The 20,748-nt window shown below is 36.4% G+C and overlaps 2 protein-coding genes across 3 annotated transcripts; one reads left to right on the top strand and one right to left on the bottom strand.

Annotated features, from left to right (window-relative positions):
* The first annotated feature begins 951 nt into the window (after positions 1–951).
* Positions 952–8,371, top strand: LOC133690507 (probable inorganic phosphate transporter 1-5). The gene is made up of 3 exons (XM_062110734.1): positions 952–1,464; positions 1,827–2,471; positions 7,212–8,371. The coding sequence occupies exons 2-3, from the start codon at positions 1,892–1,894 to the stop codon at positions 8,234–8,236; spliced, it is 1,605 nt and encodes a 534-aa protein (XP_061966718.1). The 5' UTR covers positions 952–1,464; positions 1,827–1,891; the 3' UTR covers positions 8,237–8,371.
* Positions 8,372–16,237: 7,866 nt separating this feature from the next.
* Positions 16,238–20,666, bottom strand: LOC133681982 (probable magnesium transporter NIPA2). 2 transcript variants are annotated; one of them, XM_062105234.1, is made up of 9 exons: positions 20,468–20,666; positions 19,989–20,197; positions 19,808–19,864; positions 18,109–18,199; positions 17,747–17,907; positions 17,439–17,566; positions 17,222–17,359; positions 16,922–17,014; positions 16,238–16,753 (listed from the first exon to the last, which is right to left on the bottom strand). In XM_062105234.1, the coding sequence occupies exons 2-9, from the start codon at positions 20,113–20,115 to the stop codon at positions 16,550–16,552; spliced, it is 999 nt and encodes a 332-aa protein (XP_061961218.1). In that variant the 5' UTR covers positions 20,116–20,197; positions 20,468–20,666; the 3' UTR covers positions 16,238–16,549. The 2 variants fall into 2 exon arrangements, with proteins under 2 accessions (XP_061961218.1, XP_061961292.1); XM_062105308.1 differs by lacking the exon at positions 20,468–20,666 and adding an exon at positions 20,324–20,420.
* Positions 20,667–20,748: the final 82 nt, after the last annotated feature.

Raw genomic sequence — 20,748 nt, 5'->3', positions numbered from 1 at the left:
TTTGAGTTTTGTTTGTTTCAATGATATGATATATGTTTTACTTCAATTACAGATTTAAAAATATTTAGATAATCAACGTACACCATAATTTTATATAAATTTCATTAAAAACTCTCTTCAAACCTTGACTAAAAAAAAATTACAAGTAAACATACTTTTTTTCATACAATAACTTCAAAAATTATGAACACATGCTAACATGGTGGAATATTTTCCAGCCCCAAAAGCGTCACCAATAACAAACTAGGTTGCCAAATATCACACACGTCGCCCTAAAAAAGAAGGATAGAGAAGTGCTTCTAATAATATTGTGAAATGAAAATTTTAACCACTGGTAGATGTCACACACACCATTTAAAGGCTAAAGGTTCTTCCTACTCGAACATACGCATCACTCATTTTGATTTTTTTATATTTATTCAAATACTAAATTGTGAAAATATGAAAAAGAATCTTGACCACAATTTAAAATTTTTTCTTTGAAGAATATTTTAGTTATTTCATTATGATTTTGAAATAAAAAAATTACTTTCCAGCAATTAATTTAGTAATGATTAAGATGTCCTGTGAAAAAACCTTAATACCTCCGCTATCTTGTTTTGAGATTTTTGTTGGGTAAAGCAAAATCACCATTATATATATTATGAACAATGTTTTTACATAATATTTTGTCATTTCACAATTCTTTTGAAATACAAATAAACTTATTTATCCTTAATGAATTTAGTAATGATTAATGGATAATATAAAAAGAATTTATTACCCCAATAATTAGTTTTAAGATTTTTATTATGAGGGGTAAATCACCATTACTCTGTTAACAATATTTTCACTCTAAATGAATACCGTTTTTCAAACGAGAACTAGGTTTTGTTAATGTGCCTTTTAGCATTAATGAATAACTGCATGTGTGTCACCATAGATTCCTTAAACTAGCGTGTAAGACTGGAAAAACTGCAGAGAAACACGAGAAGGATATTGGCCAGACTGGAAAAACTGCAGAGAAACACGAAAAGGATGGCCAGTTTAAGGAGAGTCCCGCTTAAAGAATCACCAGTTAATCACTTAATGTCGACTGGTTTGAATCATCACTAGACACTTGACACAGTTTTGATATTTTTTTAGGAGCATACCTCTTAACCACATATCTTTTAATGTTGATAAGCTACCCTTTTTCATGTTCAGCTGTCTATCTTTGAATGGATGGCAACAGATATTAGAAAGATTCGAAATGTGAAATGTGAAAGATTTGACTTGGCTAAGAAAATAACTATTAGAAGACTTCAGGTCTGCTCTGAGATGCCGGAGTTTATCCTGGTCTGCATTGAGCAGGTTCACATGATAAATTGCTATAAGAGCTCATTGTTCTTTGTATTCTACTGGGGTCACTCAAAATATTCACTTCTCTGTCTCTCCACTCTCTAGCTCTTCAACTTCCCTTTTCTTGTTTCTTCAATCCAAGAGGCAAGTCTCTTCCTCTAGCCTAATAAATTCTGTAATGGAATCTGTTTCTAATGATGCTCTAGCTAGGGCTTTCCTTTTTCGTGTTTTTGTAGTTTTTTTTGGAGCAGTGGCAATAAGTTTTGGTGAATCTTGAAGTCTGAAAAGTTTTGGTGAATCTTTACGTCTGAAAGTTGCATCCTACTTAAGCGACAAAACATGAGTCTTAACTATTTAATAATCAGTAGTTTATGGTCTTGAGTTAGATTTCTTGTTTCTTAAAAAGCTAGTATGTTTCATAAAATAATACGAATTCTCCCCCAATATCCTATTAAAGACTAATAAGATGATGCTATTACCTCATGTTAATCTTTGTTGACATGCAGGACATAATCGTAGAATTGTTCAAGGAAGACTACTCGGGTAGCACTGCAAATTCAGAAATCTGACGATGGCTGGAAGCCAGTTGGGAGTGCTTAGTGCGCTTGATGTGGCAAAGACACAATGGTATCATTTCACTGCAATTATAATTGCTGGGATGGGTTTTTTCACTGATGCATATGACCTATTTTCCATTTCGCTTGTCACCAAATTGCTTGGTCGTATATACTACCATGTTGATGGTGCAGAAAAGCCAGGCACTTTGCCTCCGAATGTTGCAGCTGCAGTGAATGGTGTTGCATTTTGTGGAACTTTAGCTGGCCAGCTCTTCTTTGGTTGGCTTGGAGACAAATTAGGCCGAAAACATGTTTATGGAATGACCCTCATGCTCATGCTTATCTGCTCTATTGCCTCAGGACTTTCCTTTGGACATTCTGCTAAGGGTGTCATGGCCACACTTTGTTTCTTCAGATTTTGGCTTGGTTTTGGCATCGGTGGTGACTACCCCCTCTCTGCAACCATAATGTCCGAATATGCCAACAAAAGAACTCGTGGGGCATTCATCGCCGCAGTGTTTGCCATGCAAGGATTTGGAATTTTAACTGGGGGAATTGTTGCTCTCGTTGTATCAACTGCATTTGACCATGCATACCATGTGATGGGGACACCGAACCAGAAACATTGGTTACGCGCGCGTATAATTATAGACGATGGAGGATAGCCCAAACCATTGAGAAATTGGGCTTTAGCTTATGTTTTTGGGCTTAATTCATATGAACTTTTAGTTAAGGTTTATGAATTTGGTTTTATTTGTTGGGTTAGATTTAATTATTGTTGGATATTTTATTTAATGGGCCATAAGCCCAATTGCTTATTCTAGTTAGGGTTTTAGTATAAATACCCTACTTTTCTAAATGTAAGGACAATTATTGATGATTAATGAAAATTGCAGATTTTGCATCTCCCTACTCTCCTCTCCTCTCTTCTTTGGCTTTTTCTTCTCCTCTTCTCCCTCTAGGCTTCTTTCTTTTCCCGGCTTTAATTCTTTTGCTTGTTGTCCCGCATCAAATTTGGTATCAGAGCAAGGCTTTTAATTGTTCTTACAATTAAACGATCTTTGCGTTTATGTGAAACCTACTGTAAAAAAAAAAATCCATGTTCAAGACCCTACTGTTCTAATTACAAGAAACCACGGATCACTGTTCACTATTCACTGTTCAAATCACTGTTCATCATCCAATGTAATCGGGTTTCCAGCAGCGGCGTCCCTGCCATCTGCGGCGTCTCAGCCAGTCACAACAGCTACCCACAACACCCATCACAACGGATCCACGCATCAACCAGTTTCATCCTCACCAGAGAGCAGTTTAGGCATCCCCAATAGCCACCAAAACCGAGATCAGCTCATCATCACTGTTCATCGTCACTGTCTTCGTCGACTCCTCAACAGCGGCGCCCCAGGCAAGCATCAGCGACAACTCGCCACCAAGAAGACCTGCACATCAGTTCCACAGAACAATCGACCACTCCACATCAACGCCGACCACAGCCATCGATCGCAGACCACGCCGAGTTACTGCCTTCAACAAACCTGCAGCGCCACAGCCACCGTAGTTCTCAGTCGTCGGTTCCAGCGTTGCTAACCATCAGCGCCATCAACCGCACCCCAGAAACAGCACCAGCCGCGACCCACCATCCACAGCGCCCTCACCTTCAGCAGCAACCCCGCCCAGATTGACACTGCAGGAGACATCAGTGGATCTCCGGCTTCAGCAGCACAAAATCACCAGCAACAGCCTCCACAGAAGCAGCCCCACTCCTAACTGAGAACCGACTGCCGGATCTGCAAAGTAGAAACGAACCAAAAGGAAGACAGCAAACAGAAGGAAAACAAAGGACACACCCAGCAGTACCCTCCATCTTCGCCGGCCAAACGCCACAGAAGCATCACCGCAGCAACAGCACCAGCACCAACCGCGACTCGCCATCCACAGCGCCATCGCCTTCAGCAGCAACGACCGATCCACACATCAACGGCCCCCGTCCAGCAGAGACTCCACAGACACCGCCGCCTCTTCCCTCGCACCGCCGGCTCCAAGCAGAATCACGAAGCCCCGCTTCGTGCACCATCGCCGACAGCAGCGGCCACAGTTCGCAGAAGCTAGGGGAGCAAGGAAGAAAGAAAGAAAACCACAGCTGAGAATATAATTAACCTAGACACGCCTTCGCCACATCATCACCATGTCAGCATCAGTGTCACCTGCCACGTCATTAGATCTTGCCATGTCGTCTGCCACATCATCGTATCTGCCACATCAGCACTGACCGCCAAGTCATCTGTCCCTTCAGCCATGCCACCCCTGCCACGTCAAACATGATCATCCTCGTCACCCACCACGTCAGCAAACTGGCCATGTCAGCAGTCCATTCATCTGGTTTGCCACGTCAGCTCCAGTTTCCTCCCAGCACTCTAGTTAGTGAATCACTCTCCCATATTTGTTGAAGTTTACGTTTCTTGGTTTTTCACTTGTCATTTAAGGTATTATTAATATTACTTTTGTGCCTAGAAAATTCCCAAAAAAAAAAATCTCACCTAGAATTTTAATTGTTAATTTTTGTTCATCAACCTCTTTCATCAATGATAGCTAATATCTTATTTTATTTGATAATTATGAATTCTTGCTTATGACATCGTATTTGATTAATCTCCACATTTAAAAAAAAAAAAGGGATAAAAAAAAATAGCTTTATTTTTGTATTGTGACTTCACATGCAAGAACCATTTGTGATCTCAATTCCATTTATAAGTTAGTGTTGCATGCATTTATGTCATGATTATTTAGTGTCCAAGCTTAAGTTTACACTTGTTTTAGACTCAACCTTTAGTGATACTCTCAATGACCATTTAAAGGGAACTGCAAACTTAGGTGATCAACATGTTTAAGAGAATTGAGCCCCAAGAGAGCTTTCGAATAAGGCACTCAAAGACTAATGAATATCACAAGAACAATCATTATGGACAAGCTCACTTTGAGCGCCACCAGCATGACTATCATTTAGGTTACTCTAAACATGATGACTTTGATGAGCGAGTCTTGAGTCCTAGCAAAATAAAACCCCCCACTTTTGATGGTCGTCATGATCCTTGGATATTTGATATGTGGATTCGTGATATGGATCGATTCTTTGAGTGGCATAACTTGTCTGATAATAGGAAAGTTAGATTTGCTAAGATGATGCTCATTGATGAAGCTAAAATTTATTGGAGAGATGTTGAGGATTGTTTAGAGATGAGAGATAAACCTCCTATAACTGATTGGATCAAAATGAAGCAAAAACTTCAGGAGAAGTACCTACCCCAGTCTTATAGGAATAAACTCTTAGATCAATGGAACAATCTAAGACAAGGGAATAAGTCTATCAATGAGTATATAACGCAGTTTAACGACTACATGATTAGATGTGCCATAAGAGAGAATGAAGCCATGACTTTGCGTAGATTTTGTAGAGGCTTAAATGATGATCTTAGAAGAGAAGTTGTATTTCAAGGTGTATCTACCCTTGACCAGGCTTATACCTTAGTTAAAGACTACAAGTTGGTCACAAAGAATCAGTGGAAGAATCGTCAGGACTCTTATAGTATCCCTACTAGGTCCCAATTCAGAAACAGTGATTCTTTGTTAGGTGCTTCACCCCATAGACCTAATCCTAATAGCACCCAACTTTGTAAGAAAGATAAAGGTAAACGAGTTGTCAATGAAGTGTCTAAGGTGAGTTCAAAGGTTAAATGTACCAATTGTTTAGGTTTTGGTCATATCTCCTTAGATTGCACCTCTAAACCCTTAGTCATCCAAAAACATAAGGATATAGGTAAAGAGGAATATTGTAGTGTTGAAGTGTATGAGCCTAATCTTGAGGATTTTAGTGACCTGGATGACGAGGATGTGCAAAAAGAGGGACTTAACACAATGAGTCCACATGAGCTTGAGACTGAGGTTAAAAAAGAGTCTGATATGTCTGCTTCAATGGTAGAGGAAGTTTTAGGGAACTCTTCAGTGGAATCGCTTGTAGAGATACGTATGGTCTTAGAAGAGTCTCATGATATTAGTCCTCCTAAACTACCTGATTCCTCATCCCACATGCTTGATGTCCAGCACATCATAAGTTTAGAGCAACATATTGAGCTTTTTGACCCCTTACCACATGCACGTGATGAGGAAGATGAAGATAATCCTAGTTTACTTGATCGTGTTCATACCATATCTACACAGGTTTCAAACAATGTTTGTCACATTCCACACCCTCAATCATTTAGTGTTCATAGTTACAAACCTGAGAAGCCTATAGAACACCCTCCCATATCTCCTCACGATAGGATGTCTAAGTCAGTTGAGTCATTACCATGTAGGGTTCATAATTTGCATATTGAGATCATGAAACAAATTCAAGCAAGTAATGAACAATACAAATTTCGAGCTGATTTACTTAAGTATCATGATGCACTTAATGTTGGAGATTATTTCATGATACAGATTAGACCTGAACGGTGTTCTTTGGAAACCGATCATAAATTGCAAGTAAGTAGTGCTAGACCATTCAAAGTGTTGCAAATGATTAAATCAAATAATTATGTCATTAAATTGCCATTAAACTTTGATATTAACTCTACTTTTAACATGAAGGACCTCATTCTTTATAAAATACAACCTATGTTTGATGCTTCTTTTGATACCCCTACCTCATTATCCATATCTTTGGCACAAAAGGAACATATTAATGCTACTTTGAATGCACAAGTTGTTTTTACCAGGGATGATGAACTTCAGCAAATCCTAGTATATGGGCTCGACGACCAGATTCAGACTATACTTGGATTATCAGAGAGACATCATAACAATTTGATCCTTATATTTGAGAGCATTATCGGAGCTGCCTTGACCTATACTCGACGGGGTCGAGTTCTTCCAACCCCAGGAGAATTGATGGGGACACCGAACCAGAAACATTGGTTACGCGCGCGTATAATTATAGACGATGGAGGATAGCCCAAACCATTGAGAAATTGGGCTTTAGCTTATGTTTTTGGGCTTAATTCATATGAACTTTTAGTTAAGGTTTATGAATTTGGTTTTATTTGTTGGGTTAGATTTAATTATTGTTGGATATTTTATTTAATGGGCCATAAGCCCAATTGCTTATTCTAGTTAGGGTTTTAGTATAAATACCCTACTTTTCTAAATGTAAGGACAATTATTGATGATTAATGAAAATTGCAGATTTTGCATCTCCCTACTCTCCTCTCCTCTCTTCTTTGGCTTTTTCTTCTCCTCTTCTCCCTCTAGGCTTCTTTCTTTTCCCGGCTTTAATTCTTTTGCTTGTTGTCCCGCATCACCATGCCCCTTCATATGAAGCTAATCCAGTGGCATCAACTGTGCCTGAAGCAGACTATGTGTGGCGCATCATTTTGATGTTTGGATCGGTGCCTGCAGCCATGACCTACTACTGGCGAATGAAGATGCCTGAGACTGCTCGTTATACAGCCCTTGTTGCCAAGAATGCTAAGCAGGCAGCTTCAGACATGTCTAAGGTATTGCAAGTGGATCTCTTAGCTGAAGAGAACAGGGAGGAGAACGAGTCATCCAAATCATTCGGCCTTTTCACCAAGAAATTCGCACGTCGCCATGGACTTCATTTGCTTGGAACCAGCGTTTGTTGGTTCTTGTTAGACATAGGCTATTATAGTTCAATTCTTTTCCAGAAGGATATCTTCAGCTCAATTGGATGGATTCCACCTGCGAAAACCATGAATGCTATATATGAAGTGTATCTGATTGCAAGAGCACAAACTCTTATAGCATTATGTGGTACAGTTCCAGGGTATTGGTTCTCCGTAGCTCTGATTGATTATATGGGAAGGTTTGCCATTCAACTAATGGGATTCTTCTTCATGACCGTGTTCATGTTCGCGCTTGCGATCCCTTATCATCACTGGACAAAGAAGTCTAATCGCATTGGCTTCCTAGTCATGTACTCTCTGACCTTTTTCTTCGCAAATTTTGGACCCAACGCCACCACATTTGTTGTGCCAGCAGAGATTTTTCCTGCAAGGCTTAGATCAACATGTCATGGTATATCAGCAGCGGCCGGAAAGGCTGGGGCTATTGTAGGTGCATTTGGATTCTTGTATGCTGCACAAAGCACAGACCCTACACAGACTGATGCTGGCTACCCTCCTGGTATTGGTGTTAAAAAATCACTTATAGTGCTAGGAGGGGTCAACTTCTTTGGGGTCTTGTTCACTCTATTGGTTCCAGAAGCAAAGGGAAAATCACTTGAGGAGATATCAGGAGAAAACGAGGATGAAGATGTTGTGCACGATCAACAGGCCTCTTCAGTTGGGACAATGCCACGATGATTTGGGATTTTTTTCAAGGAAATGTTGATGAAAGTTTGTTATTTTAGTAACATATAGAATGTAATTCTCTAATTTAATACTCCTATGATCTGTAATGAATAAATGATGCAAGCACATCGTCCGCAAACTTTACTACATTTAGCTTTCAATCACTACGCCAAGGAAGCAAAAAACGAACAACGCAGCCTCGGTAAAGTGCTAGAACTGAAACACAATCTTATGTCAAAACTTACTGATCATTGCATCTTTTTTTCTTTTCTTTTCCTTTTTTGTATAATTGCAGGCATTAGACCTCATGTTTACTGGACTCCCCGGTGGATAGTTGGTGGGCCTCGTGCTGTATCTTCATGGCCTTCATGCTCATTTTTGTTAATGAATTGACGCCTTCGTTGGGTTGCAGGATAATATTAATATTCCACTCAAAGTCCAATCAAACAACCTTATGCTATAGGGGGCAAACTCCTCCTCCTCCTCCTCCTCCTCCTCCTCCTATTTGTTTTGTGTTTACCTTTTTATATATAGACTAATTTTAGTAGTTGTGATCACTCTGAACTAGCAATCTATATTCTCCAACCTTTATTGCAATCAAAGTCTACGTTCATGCTACCAATTTTGGAATTAAGCAACACGCAAGTAACGAAAATAAAGATTGTAGACTTTAATAAATAGCAAGACTTGAAAGAAAACTTGCATTCCACTTACAAACGGAGACGGTATCACTCGGCAATTCAACACTTGAGAAGTGATAGAAAGCTGACCCATGTCTTGGCTCAACAAACTCTTCAGCTCAAAATCCAATCCGACTAGCTTAAAGGCTCGTTTGAAAATGCAATACAAACTGTATTTTTAAAAATTTTAAATTTTTTATTTGTTAAAAATAATTTTTTATATATATTTTCAGATCGTTTTGATGTATTGATATCAAAAATAATTTTTAAAAAATAAAACAAATATTATTTTGATATATTTCTAAACAAAAAATATTTTGAATCGCAACTGCTACCACAATCCCAAAAAATCTTAGTATTTAAAGAAAAAAGTTTAAGAGAATTTGCTTTTTCTTTCTTCTTCCTTTTCCCTCTTTGCCATGACTTCCATCCCAATTACCTAAAGATTGTAACTTAAGCTTTTAGGTTTAAAAAAGGATTGAAGAAACATTTTAGGGTATTAGTTGGTCTTAAAAGAACTCATTAGATGACTAAAATTATAGATTATTGAGGAACATATTGTATTTTTATGGGTTCTACATAGTTAAAAATTGACAGATCAGAATTCTAGAAATCTCAATCAACTGGCCAATTGATTGGCTAAATCAGTTGACTGGTTGTTATTGGTCTACTAGTTGCTCTAAACCGGCCGACCGGTTGGCTTGTGATGGCGATCGACCGGTTGGACATTTTGGTCGACCAATTGACCCAACAGTAGGGGTTAATCAAGTCTTTTAGGTTTGATCAGTTTAGGTTATATTCGAGATCAATCGGATGAATCAGTTCGGCTTTCTAATTACGTTTTGTTCTTTAAGCTTAGAGTTTTAATCTTTTATGTTGCTTTGCTTCGAGTCATTTTTAATGTTTTATGTATCCGTTATAGGTTCTGCTGATGTTCCTTTTAACGATCTCTAATAGTCTTCAGTTTTGCATTTGTTTGTCTTTTGCTCTTTTTTTTTCTAGGTGAGTAGGATAATCTTTAATATGCATGTAATATAAATAATATATGCATGTCAATTATATGATGATTAGAATTGATTAATTGTTGAATATTTATATATGTTGTTTTATTATCTGAATACTCATCTATTCTTAAATTTACACTCTCATTCTATTAAATTAATTCTATTCAATATGACATTCATTTACTTTGATAATTATGTGGATATTTATTATGTTTTGATGTAGAATTTGTCAATAACTCCATACTAACAAGCGTAATTAGTTTATATGCACATAGTATTCTATATATCTAACTAGTGAGAGAGACACCAGTTTGTGGCAACTGATCCTCCCACAATAATCACCTTCGATGTCATATGGTCACCATCTGGTATCATCTAATCTCTGGCATGTATTCAACTACCTTATATTAATATGGTTAGTATATATATTTATATCAAGATATATACGACTTTTAAATTATTAATATCTAAGATGTATATTAAATGTTATTCTCTCACTAAGTTGGTTAAACTCACCGCTTCATTTTAATATTATTTCAGGCTCTTAGTTTATGTTAGCATGTGAACCTTGTTGAGAGTTTTTACTTCTTCAGTTTTGATCGATATGTCTTGCTTGTTCCATAAGGTTTTCTTTTAGTTTTTTATTCGATGTCTTAGACACTTCATATTATATTGTTTTAATTAAGTTTGGATTTTAACAATGTAATAAATATTATGAATTATTTGTTTTGCTTTATCTGTTGATGAGAATTTTTGAAGTGTTATTTGATTTTATTGGTTTTGAAGAATATAATATTTTGAAAGATATTCAAACGCTGTAAAATCTTTATATATTTTGTTTTATGGTATGCACGTTCTAAAACTTAGTATAAGTGAAGTGTCGTTACAACATCATTTTTGTACTTTTAGGTTGTGACATCCATGATCCTTTGTAATGTTCCTTGATCCTTTGTTATACGTTGTCTTATGATGCTATATATTGTGAATTTTAATATGAGTTCCGTACTTATTTGTTATAACTATTTTTTTTTTTTACAATAGTTTTTAAGTGTATTTGAAATTGTGGTAGTGGTGACGGTTCAAAGTATTTTTTACTTAGAAATGCATCAAAATAAAAAAAATTATTTTTTAAAAATCATTTTTAACATCAGCACATCAAAATTATATAAAAACATAAAAAAACAAATTTCATTTTAAACAAAATAAAAATTCAAAATTTGAGGAAGTTCCAATAAATGTTCCTCCAAACGAGGCCGAAATTGGAAGAACATTTATCTATTTAAACAAATTTGTTGGAACTTTGGGCCTTACCAAATTCTAGGTATAATACATTTCCTTATGCATTATTGTTCAATACACGATAGTTTTAATATATACATATTTAGGTTCGCCACGCACCAACATGTGTGTATTGACTTCAAGAATTATATTGAGGAGAATACTGAGAAACACTAATAAAAATACCTGATTAAGAATTGTTTGGAGCATTTGTATCAAATCAATAAAATATAAAGATTTGAGACTTGTAATCGAGAACGAATATTTAGGTTCGAACTAAATTAAAGCCTATGTATCTCTGATTGAAAAAACTTAAAAGTTGGTTTACCTAATTGCAACCATCCCATTTGAAAGAAGCAGGAAACAGATGAGGAGAGGTCAAGGAAACTGGTGTCGTGTGTATGTTCATGTGTCAAACAGAGACATGCAAGAGATGATCAGTTGATTCAGGAAAAGTTGAGGTGGAGTTTCAGATGCCAAGTCTTGTTAAAGACTGAATCAATATAGTTACAATAGACAACTGCAATTATCTTATAGATTGGATCTTGGCTTCATTGAAATCTCTTATTTTGGCCTATTTATCCCACTGCAATCCAGTTTTAGATCCACTGGCTAGAGTTCTAGCATGAAATGTCAGTAGCTATACTGCAAGAGCCGAAAGGTAACTAATATCAGAGTGACAATGAAATGTGTCCATGGCGCAATTGATCCATTACCAAATAAGAATCATATCTTGGTAGATATGAACACAAAATGATATGTAGTTGAAACAAACAAATACCTACCCCTTATTGACTGCAACTTTGCACTAAACAGATAAATATACAATCATCTCAATCAAGAGAACATGACAAAATGAGTAGCAAATCTGACCTTTACAATTGTTACTGACGTAAAAATGCAGAGACATTCCACTGTTATCCCAGCTCAACACGACGATAATGGTTTTACAGAAAAGGACTCATCCATCAACAATAAATTGGTCATCCTGAGTATCTCCATCAACCCTACTGTCCCCATGAACCATACCATTTACATGGTGCAAATTCTGCATCATTTGTGAAAGATAATGGTTGCTAGCACCAGAATGATCAGCGAGCCCAGTTGAAGCAGTCCAATGTGAAACAATCCCAAGCAACTGGCCAGTAAGGTTTTGTTGCTCATGAAGAATACGAGTCTGGAACTGCCCCATTTCTGCTCGGTGCTGACTCAACATCTCATCAATCCTCTTCTTCCATTCTGACCTCTTCCTAATCATCCTATCTTCTCATTCCCTCTCTTGAATCAACTCCTCCTCTCTTCTTCTTCTTTCCCTCTCTTCGCTCTCCTTCTCCATAGCTTCCCATTCTTGAATCCTCTGCCTCGTTAACTTTTCCCTATCCTTTTCCATCTCTTCCCTCTTCTTTTCCCTTTCTTCCAACTTCCGTTCCCATTCTTGCTCCCTCTCCACCAGGACATTCTCTCTTCCTTGCCTCTCCCGCTCTCTCTCCAGCTCACGTTGCTCAAACCGAGCCTCCATGTCCCTCAACTGCACCAACTGGTTTGATAGAAATCCAAACACCCTTTTCTGGAATCCCTTCAGTGCCTTCCTCTTTTTCCTCAAATTAGACACATTTGGCTCCACTTCTTCATACATGAAACCATCATCTCCATCCTCCCTCACCCGATCATTACCATTACAATTCTCCTCTGCCTCTTCCCCTTCATAATCAAACCCCAAACCCAGCACCCCATTCTCACCCCCATCAATCCCAGCAAAATCCCCATCAGCCGAATTACCTAGTTGGCCAAACTCTGCCATCTCCATTCCCCTGACACCCCCTAACAAACCCCCACCATTCTCCCTATCCTCATTCAAGACTCCCATCAAATCATTACAATTACTACCATTAGTTCCATAAGAAACTGGAAGATCCCCAAAAACCTCCTTGTACAGCAAAAAATTCGACCAATGTGTACGCCCTTCCAACCAATCAAACCCATCCCCATTGCCACTACACTCTCCACCAGCACAACCTGAATTGTCCATTGATGAAAACTCAGGTTTCTTAATCTTTTGCTTAACAAGCAAGTACTGGTGCCTCATGTTTTGCACCTTAGTAGACACATCTTTCCATGTCCATTGCCAAGGGTAAGCAATCGGATCACGAACATGATGCGCAGAATTCACATACAAAGCAATTGGTTTATATTTCTTCTCTCTAGTTTTCATTTTTGCAAGGGTCCCATCAGAGACCATCTCTCTATATTTCTCAATTAGGGTTTTCTCTTCTACTTCTGTCCATTTCTTTCTTTTTGGTGGCATCATTAGAAGAACCAAAATATTTACAAAAACTACCAAAACCTATAGAAGAATCACCACTAACACTTCTTAACTCAATCAAGATCCCAAGACTGTCACATAAAAAACCGTCTAACATCAACCAAAACAAATCTACCCAGATCAAGAAAACAACAAACTAAGCTCCAAAAGACATAGTAACTAACAGTGCTTACCTTGAACTGGGTATTGCAGAGACGGGTTTCTTGTAAGCTTTCTGGAGGGTGATTTTCTAGGGAAATTTGAGAGAGGAAGTGAAGGAATCTGTGAGAAAGAGTACAAAGTTCAGTGCTTTTCAAGTGAAAGGGACTTCCTTTTTGTCTAGGACTACAGTACCTGTAAAAACCATATAAACGGTAATGTTTTTATGCATCTTTTAGGGATAAACGGTGGTGGTAGATTGGTCGGTCAAGGACATTATTAGTGTCCAATAAACGAAGAAAACTACACATATGATCCTTAGCTTATAAAAAGTTTAATTTTTAGTCCTTTATGTTTTCTTTCACTTCAAAGATGCCATCTTTAAGTATAAAAAAAAATTGATGTCATGTATTACTACTCTTCTATGTAAAATAATGATGTGAAAATAAAAATAGGTAAAATGGTTATAATCTTCTCTCTCTAAAATAAATTGTGTGATTTTCAATAAATTTTAAAAAATAGAATAAACAAAGAGGAAATAGGCGGTCTAAGATTATTATTTTGGTGTAGTGGAAAGAAAAAAAAAATACTAGGATTCTTTAAAATAAATTGAGAATCAACTAACAATTAAAGACAAATTCTTTTAAGGAGGATTCTCCTAAATATATAAATCAAAGTTAATTTTAGTTGTAAGCTTAGCTACATAGAGTGTGTTTGATATTACAGTAGCTGTTATGGTTGTGGTTTAAAAAAAATTATTTTATAAAAAGTATTTTTAGTTGAGTTTGATTTAAAAAAATAGGTGTTTGATTAAAACTGTGGTTGAAATTGAGGTTGAAGAAAAAGTAGTTTTAATATATTTGGTTAAGAATGCTTTTGAAATTGAGGGTTTTAATATATATATTGATGGTTTTTAATTTAAATATTATGGGTTTAACTATTGCTATTACATCATGAAATAAATCACATTTTATATAAAAAAAAATTACTTTAACAAAAAACTATCTACAATTCTATTACGTACAAAATTCATCCGACAAGAACTACAAAATTAGATAAAATATTATCAAGAATAAAATTAAGATTACAGTACGAGTAAATTTAATTTACCTTAAACTAATTTTAAAAAAAAAACAAAAAAAAATTATTGTTCACGTTTATGTGAACAGTGCGAGTGAAATCAATTAACTGCATTAGTTTTTCAGAAAAAAAAAAATTTGTTCAGTGAACAGTGGAGGCATGCTCCACTGTTCACTGAACAGTGGATGCATGCCTCTACTGATTTGGAAAAGAAAAAAAAATTGTTCAGTGAACAGTGAAAGCATGCTCCACTTAGGATTTTGGCCGCGCAGGAAGCAACTCCTTTTTTCTTGCATTTCAAATGTAGCAGACCGTGGGACCTATGAACAGTAACACACGTTTGTTAATTAACCAAACAACTTGTTGCATGAAATCGCAAGAAACGTGGACGCTACCACGTTGCAAAACGCTTTCATAGTCAACACATGACTTAGCTTTTCTTAAAGTATGAAACAGACAAACTTTTCAACTTCATATTAGGAGTTCTTTGATGTTAAAAATAATAACTCTGAATAAGTAATACTTGTTAAAATCATCATGAATCAATCGAATAATATCTATAGAATCAAAATTATATATGACCTTTCTGAAGCCTCTATCACATGTCACCAATAAACAATATTTAATTGCTTACAGTTCTAGAAGTAGATTAGAACCAAAACCTCCATAACTTGTAAGATCCATTAACCATCTCCCTTCAGAATTTTTTAAGAGACCCCTAAAATTCAATCCTCTCTGGGTTCCTAAAAGAGTTGTCATCCACATCAAGTTTCATAAATCTTTTTCAGACTTAAGCCATGAGACAATAGTGGGGTGCCTACACATCACCTCTGGATTATTCCAAGTATCACAACACATTTTTTAGAAAATAAATTTGACGTAAAAACAATTTATCTCTCAAATACTTATCCTCAAAAGCTAAAATATTCTTTCTCCAAATTTATTAGATACCAAACAAGAATAACAAGGAAACGTCTAATGAGGCAAATCTTTGAACCCTCTATCACATCAAAACGCGATACTCTTGTCGGTTTGTGAGATCTAATCCAGGTCAAATATTCTTGGCAAAAACACAATCACTAATACAATGTAAAATGTCCTCGTCCTCGTCCTCCTAGATACAACTACCATAGATTGGAGATGAGAAATATTACACTTAAACCACAATAAATTAGTATGAAGGCTGTTATGAAATTATAGGGACTATTTATTTATTTATTATACAATAAGGATTAATTAACTAATTTTGATAAATTACAAGGACTAAGTTATAATCTGTACTTTTTTCAATGTCTTATGCGAGATCTCTTATCATCTTTTGCCTGATCGAAATTTGGTTATCAGCGTAAAATAATCCTGAGCAGGACAGGGCAAGATAGCTGATGTCAATTGACCTCAATTATCCTTGAAAGGATTCAACATGATTTTTTTTCTTTTTTTTTAGAGAAAAAGAGATTGAAACATGATGTTATCATTTCAATAGAACTTCAGAAGAAATAAGAAGAGAAAATTGAAAGAAATCTATGTTAGCTGATCTTTATCGATCTGAAAATATTGCCCCAAAACAGTAATCATCTTTACACAACAATATTCACATCCTTGATACTACTAATCTCTTCAAGAAAAGCAACCAAAACAAAAAAAACAGAACAAAAAGAGCTACCATTAAGCATAAATAGCAGTATCCGTGCATGTTGTTAATAGCATGCACATTGATCTCTCAGTTGAAAAATGCATGCCCTCTTTCTTGCTAGCTAGCTTGACCTTACATTTGGAAGATAAGAATTTTTCCAAAGAGCGGAAAGGTTGGCCATGGTAGTGCTTAAAATATAGCCATTTGTTGCTCTTCAGTATTTGCACTTGTGGGGGAATTTTCCTTTGTGGAGACGGGAGTTTCGGGTGAAGATTTACTATTTGGAGCATTTCCCATATCCTTTGTTCTATGAAGGAGAAAGGTCCCAGATAAGATTGTGATAAAACCACATACTTCAGTTACAATCTGTGATGCATTTTGTGAGTCCCAGTCCTGTATTGTCACCAAAGATGTGAGGAATGGAACAGATTAGACACCTTCAAATCCGACGAAATCCGATAAAACTAGTATGTTAATCATGATCAAACAATGTCTTTTTGTCAGCTGGCAAGGAGTTGTGTGGGAACAAATGTGGAAGCTAGATCATTAAAATACTAGTACCTTAAACATGATCATGCTGGCAAGGATTGTCAGACTGGTAAACATAACATAGTAGACTGGAGATATAACTGCAGTATTAAAGGTGTCCAGTGCCTGCAAAACACTGCAGATTTAGAGAACGAAAAATTACGCAGCTTGGAGATTCAATGATTCTTATATGCGTAGTGGTTTCAATTCATATGAAAGGATTGCGCACCTCGAAACGTAATGGAGTTAAAATAATTCACTTCAACAACATAAAATTATATTGCGAAGAGGAAGAAGCACACGGATTCAAGCTCCATAGTTTCTGAAATTTACCTTGTTCAAGTAGTTGATCTGCAAAAGGCAAGCAAAAACCACAACTATAGTGAAAAGCCATGTCTGATAGTAGATGAATTGGTTCGATCCTGAAAATGTCAGCTTTAAGGCAATTCCCAAGGCTTTGACACTCATAACCTGCAGATAAATATCAAGGGTTTATCAATAGGAACAGAACTTCCACTGTTAGTACAACCTTCAAAGATAATGAACCGACCGTAATAGATCCCATGAGAGAGCAAATTCCGACATAAACAATCATATTTTTTTCACCATAAAGTGGTGCAAATCGGAAAATGAGGACAGAAACCACAACCAGAACTACTCCACTGTAGACAAGAAAACCTGTTAAAAACAGAAAGTGTTTAGATTGATAAAACTGAAGGATTCAGAAATGATGAATTGTGCAGGCTATGTCAAGAGTGTTTTTTTTTTCCTGTTATCTTATTTCATTTTATCCTTCAGCATAAATCCACAAGAATTCAAAGCATGCAGCTAGAGGATTAAGGATAACATCACCAATACCTGGCTCTGTAGCAAGGTGCCATACTTCCTTGACAGATTCAATAGCTCTCTCCTGCGGAGCATGTAAAACAATACTTGTCGATCCCACCACACAAAGAACACATCCAAGGACACCAAAGATGTGCAGTTTCTCCTTCAAGATGAAATGAGCTAGCACTGCACTGCAGAATGATGTTTTAGTCAGAAAATACCTACACCAGCCATTGGTAAGCTTGCACCCCAACCCACCTTCACGCACAAATACATCTATATAATTACTACAAAATAAGATTTTTAAATCTACAAATACATGCTTAAATAAGGCAAAGGCCAAGGGAAAAGTTATCTTGAATTCACTACTGAGGTAGTAAAATATATCATACCTGAAAATAATACTTAAAGCTCCCAATGGGGTTACAAGAATTGCAGGAGCAAATGCATAAGCTGCAAAATTAGCTATTTCTCCGACAATCACTGTAAGAAAGCTATATATCAACACAAAAATAAATAAAGAGGAGATTCCAAATATCATCATATCCCTTAAAGCAATTGGAAAACATAGTAGTTCTGTTCAAAATCAATCGTTAATAGAACAGAATACACAACCCAGGCAAGCATCCCATGCATAATCAGTAGGCATTAAAACAGATGAAACAACATTGAGTCATGAATCTCTAACATGAAATATCATTGAACAACTCCCTGCCAAAAACTTGAGGGTTTCAAAAATAGCTATCATTTTCTTATACCACACACTGATCGTCTCCATTCTATCTTTTTTCGTTCTTTTTTTCTTCTCGAGTTAAATAAATATGACCTTTCAGATCGCATGAAAATCATTGAAAAATTTTAGCAGGGACATTCACCCTTTGTGTTTGCCTGTCACTTCAAACCAGAAAACAACGGTTGTGAGATAGCATCATCCAAAGACGTCCTTGGTGTCATGGTATGTTAAATTATAATGGAATTTCTATGAATAATCATGTGGTTTTCAGCAAGAATCTTGTATCAATGGTGCTGTTCAGCTTGTTTCTCCACCACCTTTAGGTCCTTTACTGACTTTCCAACTGCTTCTTGCCCATCTTAAGAAGAAAACCTTCAAGAGCTTGCTTGTTTTATATTCTTTTCAATATTCATAGCTAATTGGAACATGGAAGGATTTAGCAAAATTAAGGATGAATCACCATCTATCCATAAGTTTAACCCTGGTTCCAAATTTAAGAAAGGATCTCCAAATTCCCTGCAACTGATTTTCATCCAGTCAGATTTGTCTGTCTACTCAGTTACTGTTATATCCCCTTACTTCAGATTAGTTAATTGGCCATAAAGCTCATTTCGGTCTTAAGTCAAATGCTTGTGCTTAAGCTTGGCTTCATCTCCTCCCAGCAGGAATATGGTTAATTCTCCACCCATAACCAGGTCAAGGCCTGACCTCCAAGTTCCATAATAGCAAATTGACCTCATATCAAACTACATACAAAGTAGGGAAACTAGTCAACTACCTCCCTGAAACTGAAGTAGCTAGCTAGCCTGAGAACAGTTACGCCAGCAAAACCAGTAACTTTACCCTGAAAATTCTTAGTAATCGATTAGATCCACTGGACACATCTAATAAATCATCCTGTGTATCCTTGCGTTTTGTTGCTGCCAATTTGACCTTTTACTTTGAAACTAACACTTCACAATGCCCAGGCTTTGTAATCATCTTCTCTCAAAGCTTTTAAAGCAGGAATCTTTCTGTCTTTCTTTTGCAATTTGCAGTACAGTTAAGGGTAACTTGACATTTCGGCATCATATTATGGATGCAAGGCCATTCAAACTTCCTTTCTTTCTTTCTGTTGCGGTAGAATCAGTATTCCAGGGTTAAAGAATCAACTGATAGCACATGCAATCTCCCTTTTCTGCTTTCTTTTCTAATGAATTGATTGGAAAAGCTAGAAATATTTTCGAAAATTGCAGCAAGTTCAAAATTGCAAAAAAAAAAAAACATGTGTGTTACAGATGACAATTCATGTTCATAAATCATCAAAACTCTATCAGAAAAACAAAGACTATCAACAAAATAAAGGAAGTAAAACTCACTAGCAATCATTCCAGCCCACCACCAAGGTTCACACAAGTACGAATGCCCTCCTGCACCTGATCACATTGTGAAAGCAAAATCAACTAAAAAGATATTGCTTCAATTATATTTTCTAATTCAAACTGAAAAGCTCGGTATCTTTCAAAAACAAATTGTATTGATCAGGAAGAAGAAACAAGCCTGCTCTGGTTCCGTTATTCCCAGATTTAAGAAGACCCTTCTTCTTTACAATAAAGCTAGACCCAATAAAAACGCTTGAAGAAACAGCCAAGACAAGTCCATGAACATTGTCAGGTGAAATCCCCATTGATCAAAAATAGAATTGGAGCCAACTAATATTCGGAATATATGTTTGCTTGCAGGCCAAGATCGGTGTCAAATTCGGGTTCCTGCATTTCCAAAAACAAATTATCAAGAAGAAAAAACTTAATTCTATAATATTAATAAAACCTAGATACAAAATCTTGCACGTGTATCAACGAGTCCAGGTCTTGTAAGAAAGTTCTGATTCTAACCGAAGACATTCAAGTCATTAAAAAAACAGCATATGACATTGACATGATCTATCTAACATGGATTGTAACAACATATGGCAATCCTAGGATCTTGGCGTGCACCCCAATAAATAAATATGTGTAACAGGTAATGACAAAATGTACCTCAACTTTCTTGGCACGCTGCAGACATTGATGGGGCTAAAAAAGTCCCATCTCCATTGTCACATGCATGAAATTGTGGTTTTTCTTAATGGTGATGATGATTCGTTTTCTTTTCTTTGTTTATTAGGTTTTTCTAAGGTTCATTTTGGTGCTTTGCCCTACAAAACAAGCAATAAAGAGGGAAAAGAAAAAAATAAAAGCAAGGAATATTAATTGTTAAAAATACAACTCTACAATTGAAGATATGCTCCGAGTCCTGCGCTCTCTTTTCTCTTTCGAAG

Source organism: Populus nigra, chromosome 1, assembly GCF_951802175.1.
Source record: "Populus nigra chromosome 1, ddPopNigr1.1, whole genome shotgun sequence".
Classification (NCBI taxonomy): domain Eukaryota; kingdom Viridiplantae; phylum Streptophyta; class Magnoliopsida; order Malpighiales; family Salicaceae; genus Populus; species Populus nigra.
The sequence above is the reverse complement of the archived record's forward strand: the minus strand, read 5'-3'. Positions and strand labels throughout refer to the sequence as shown.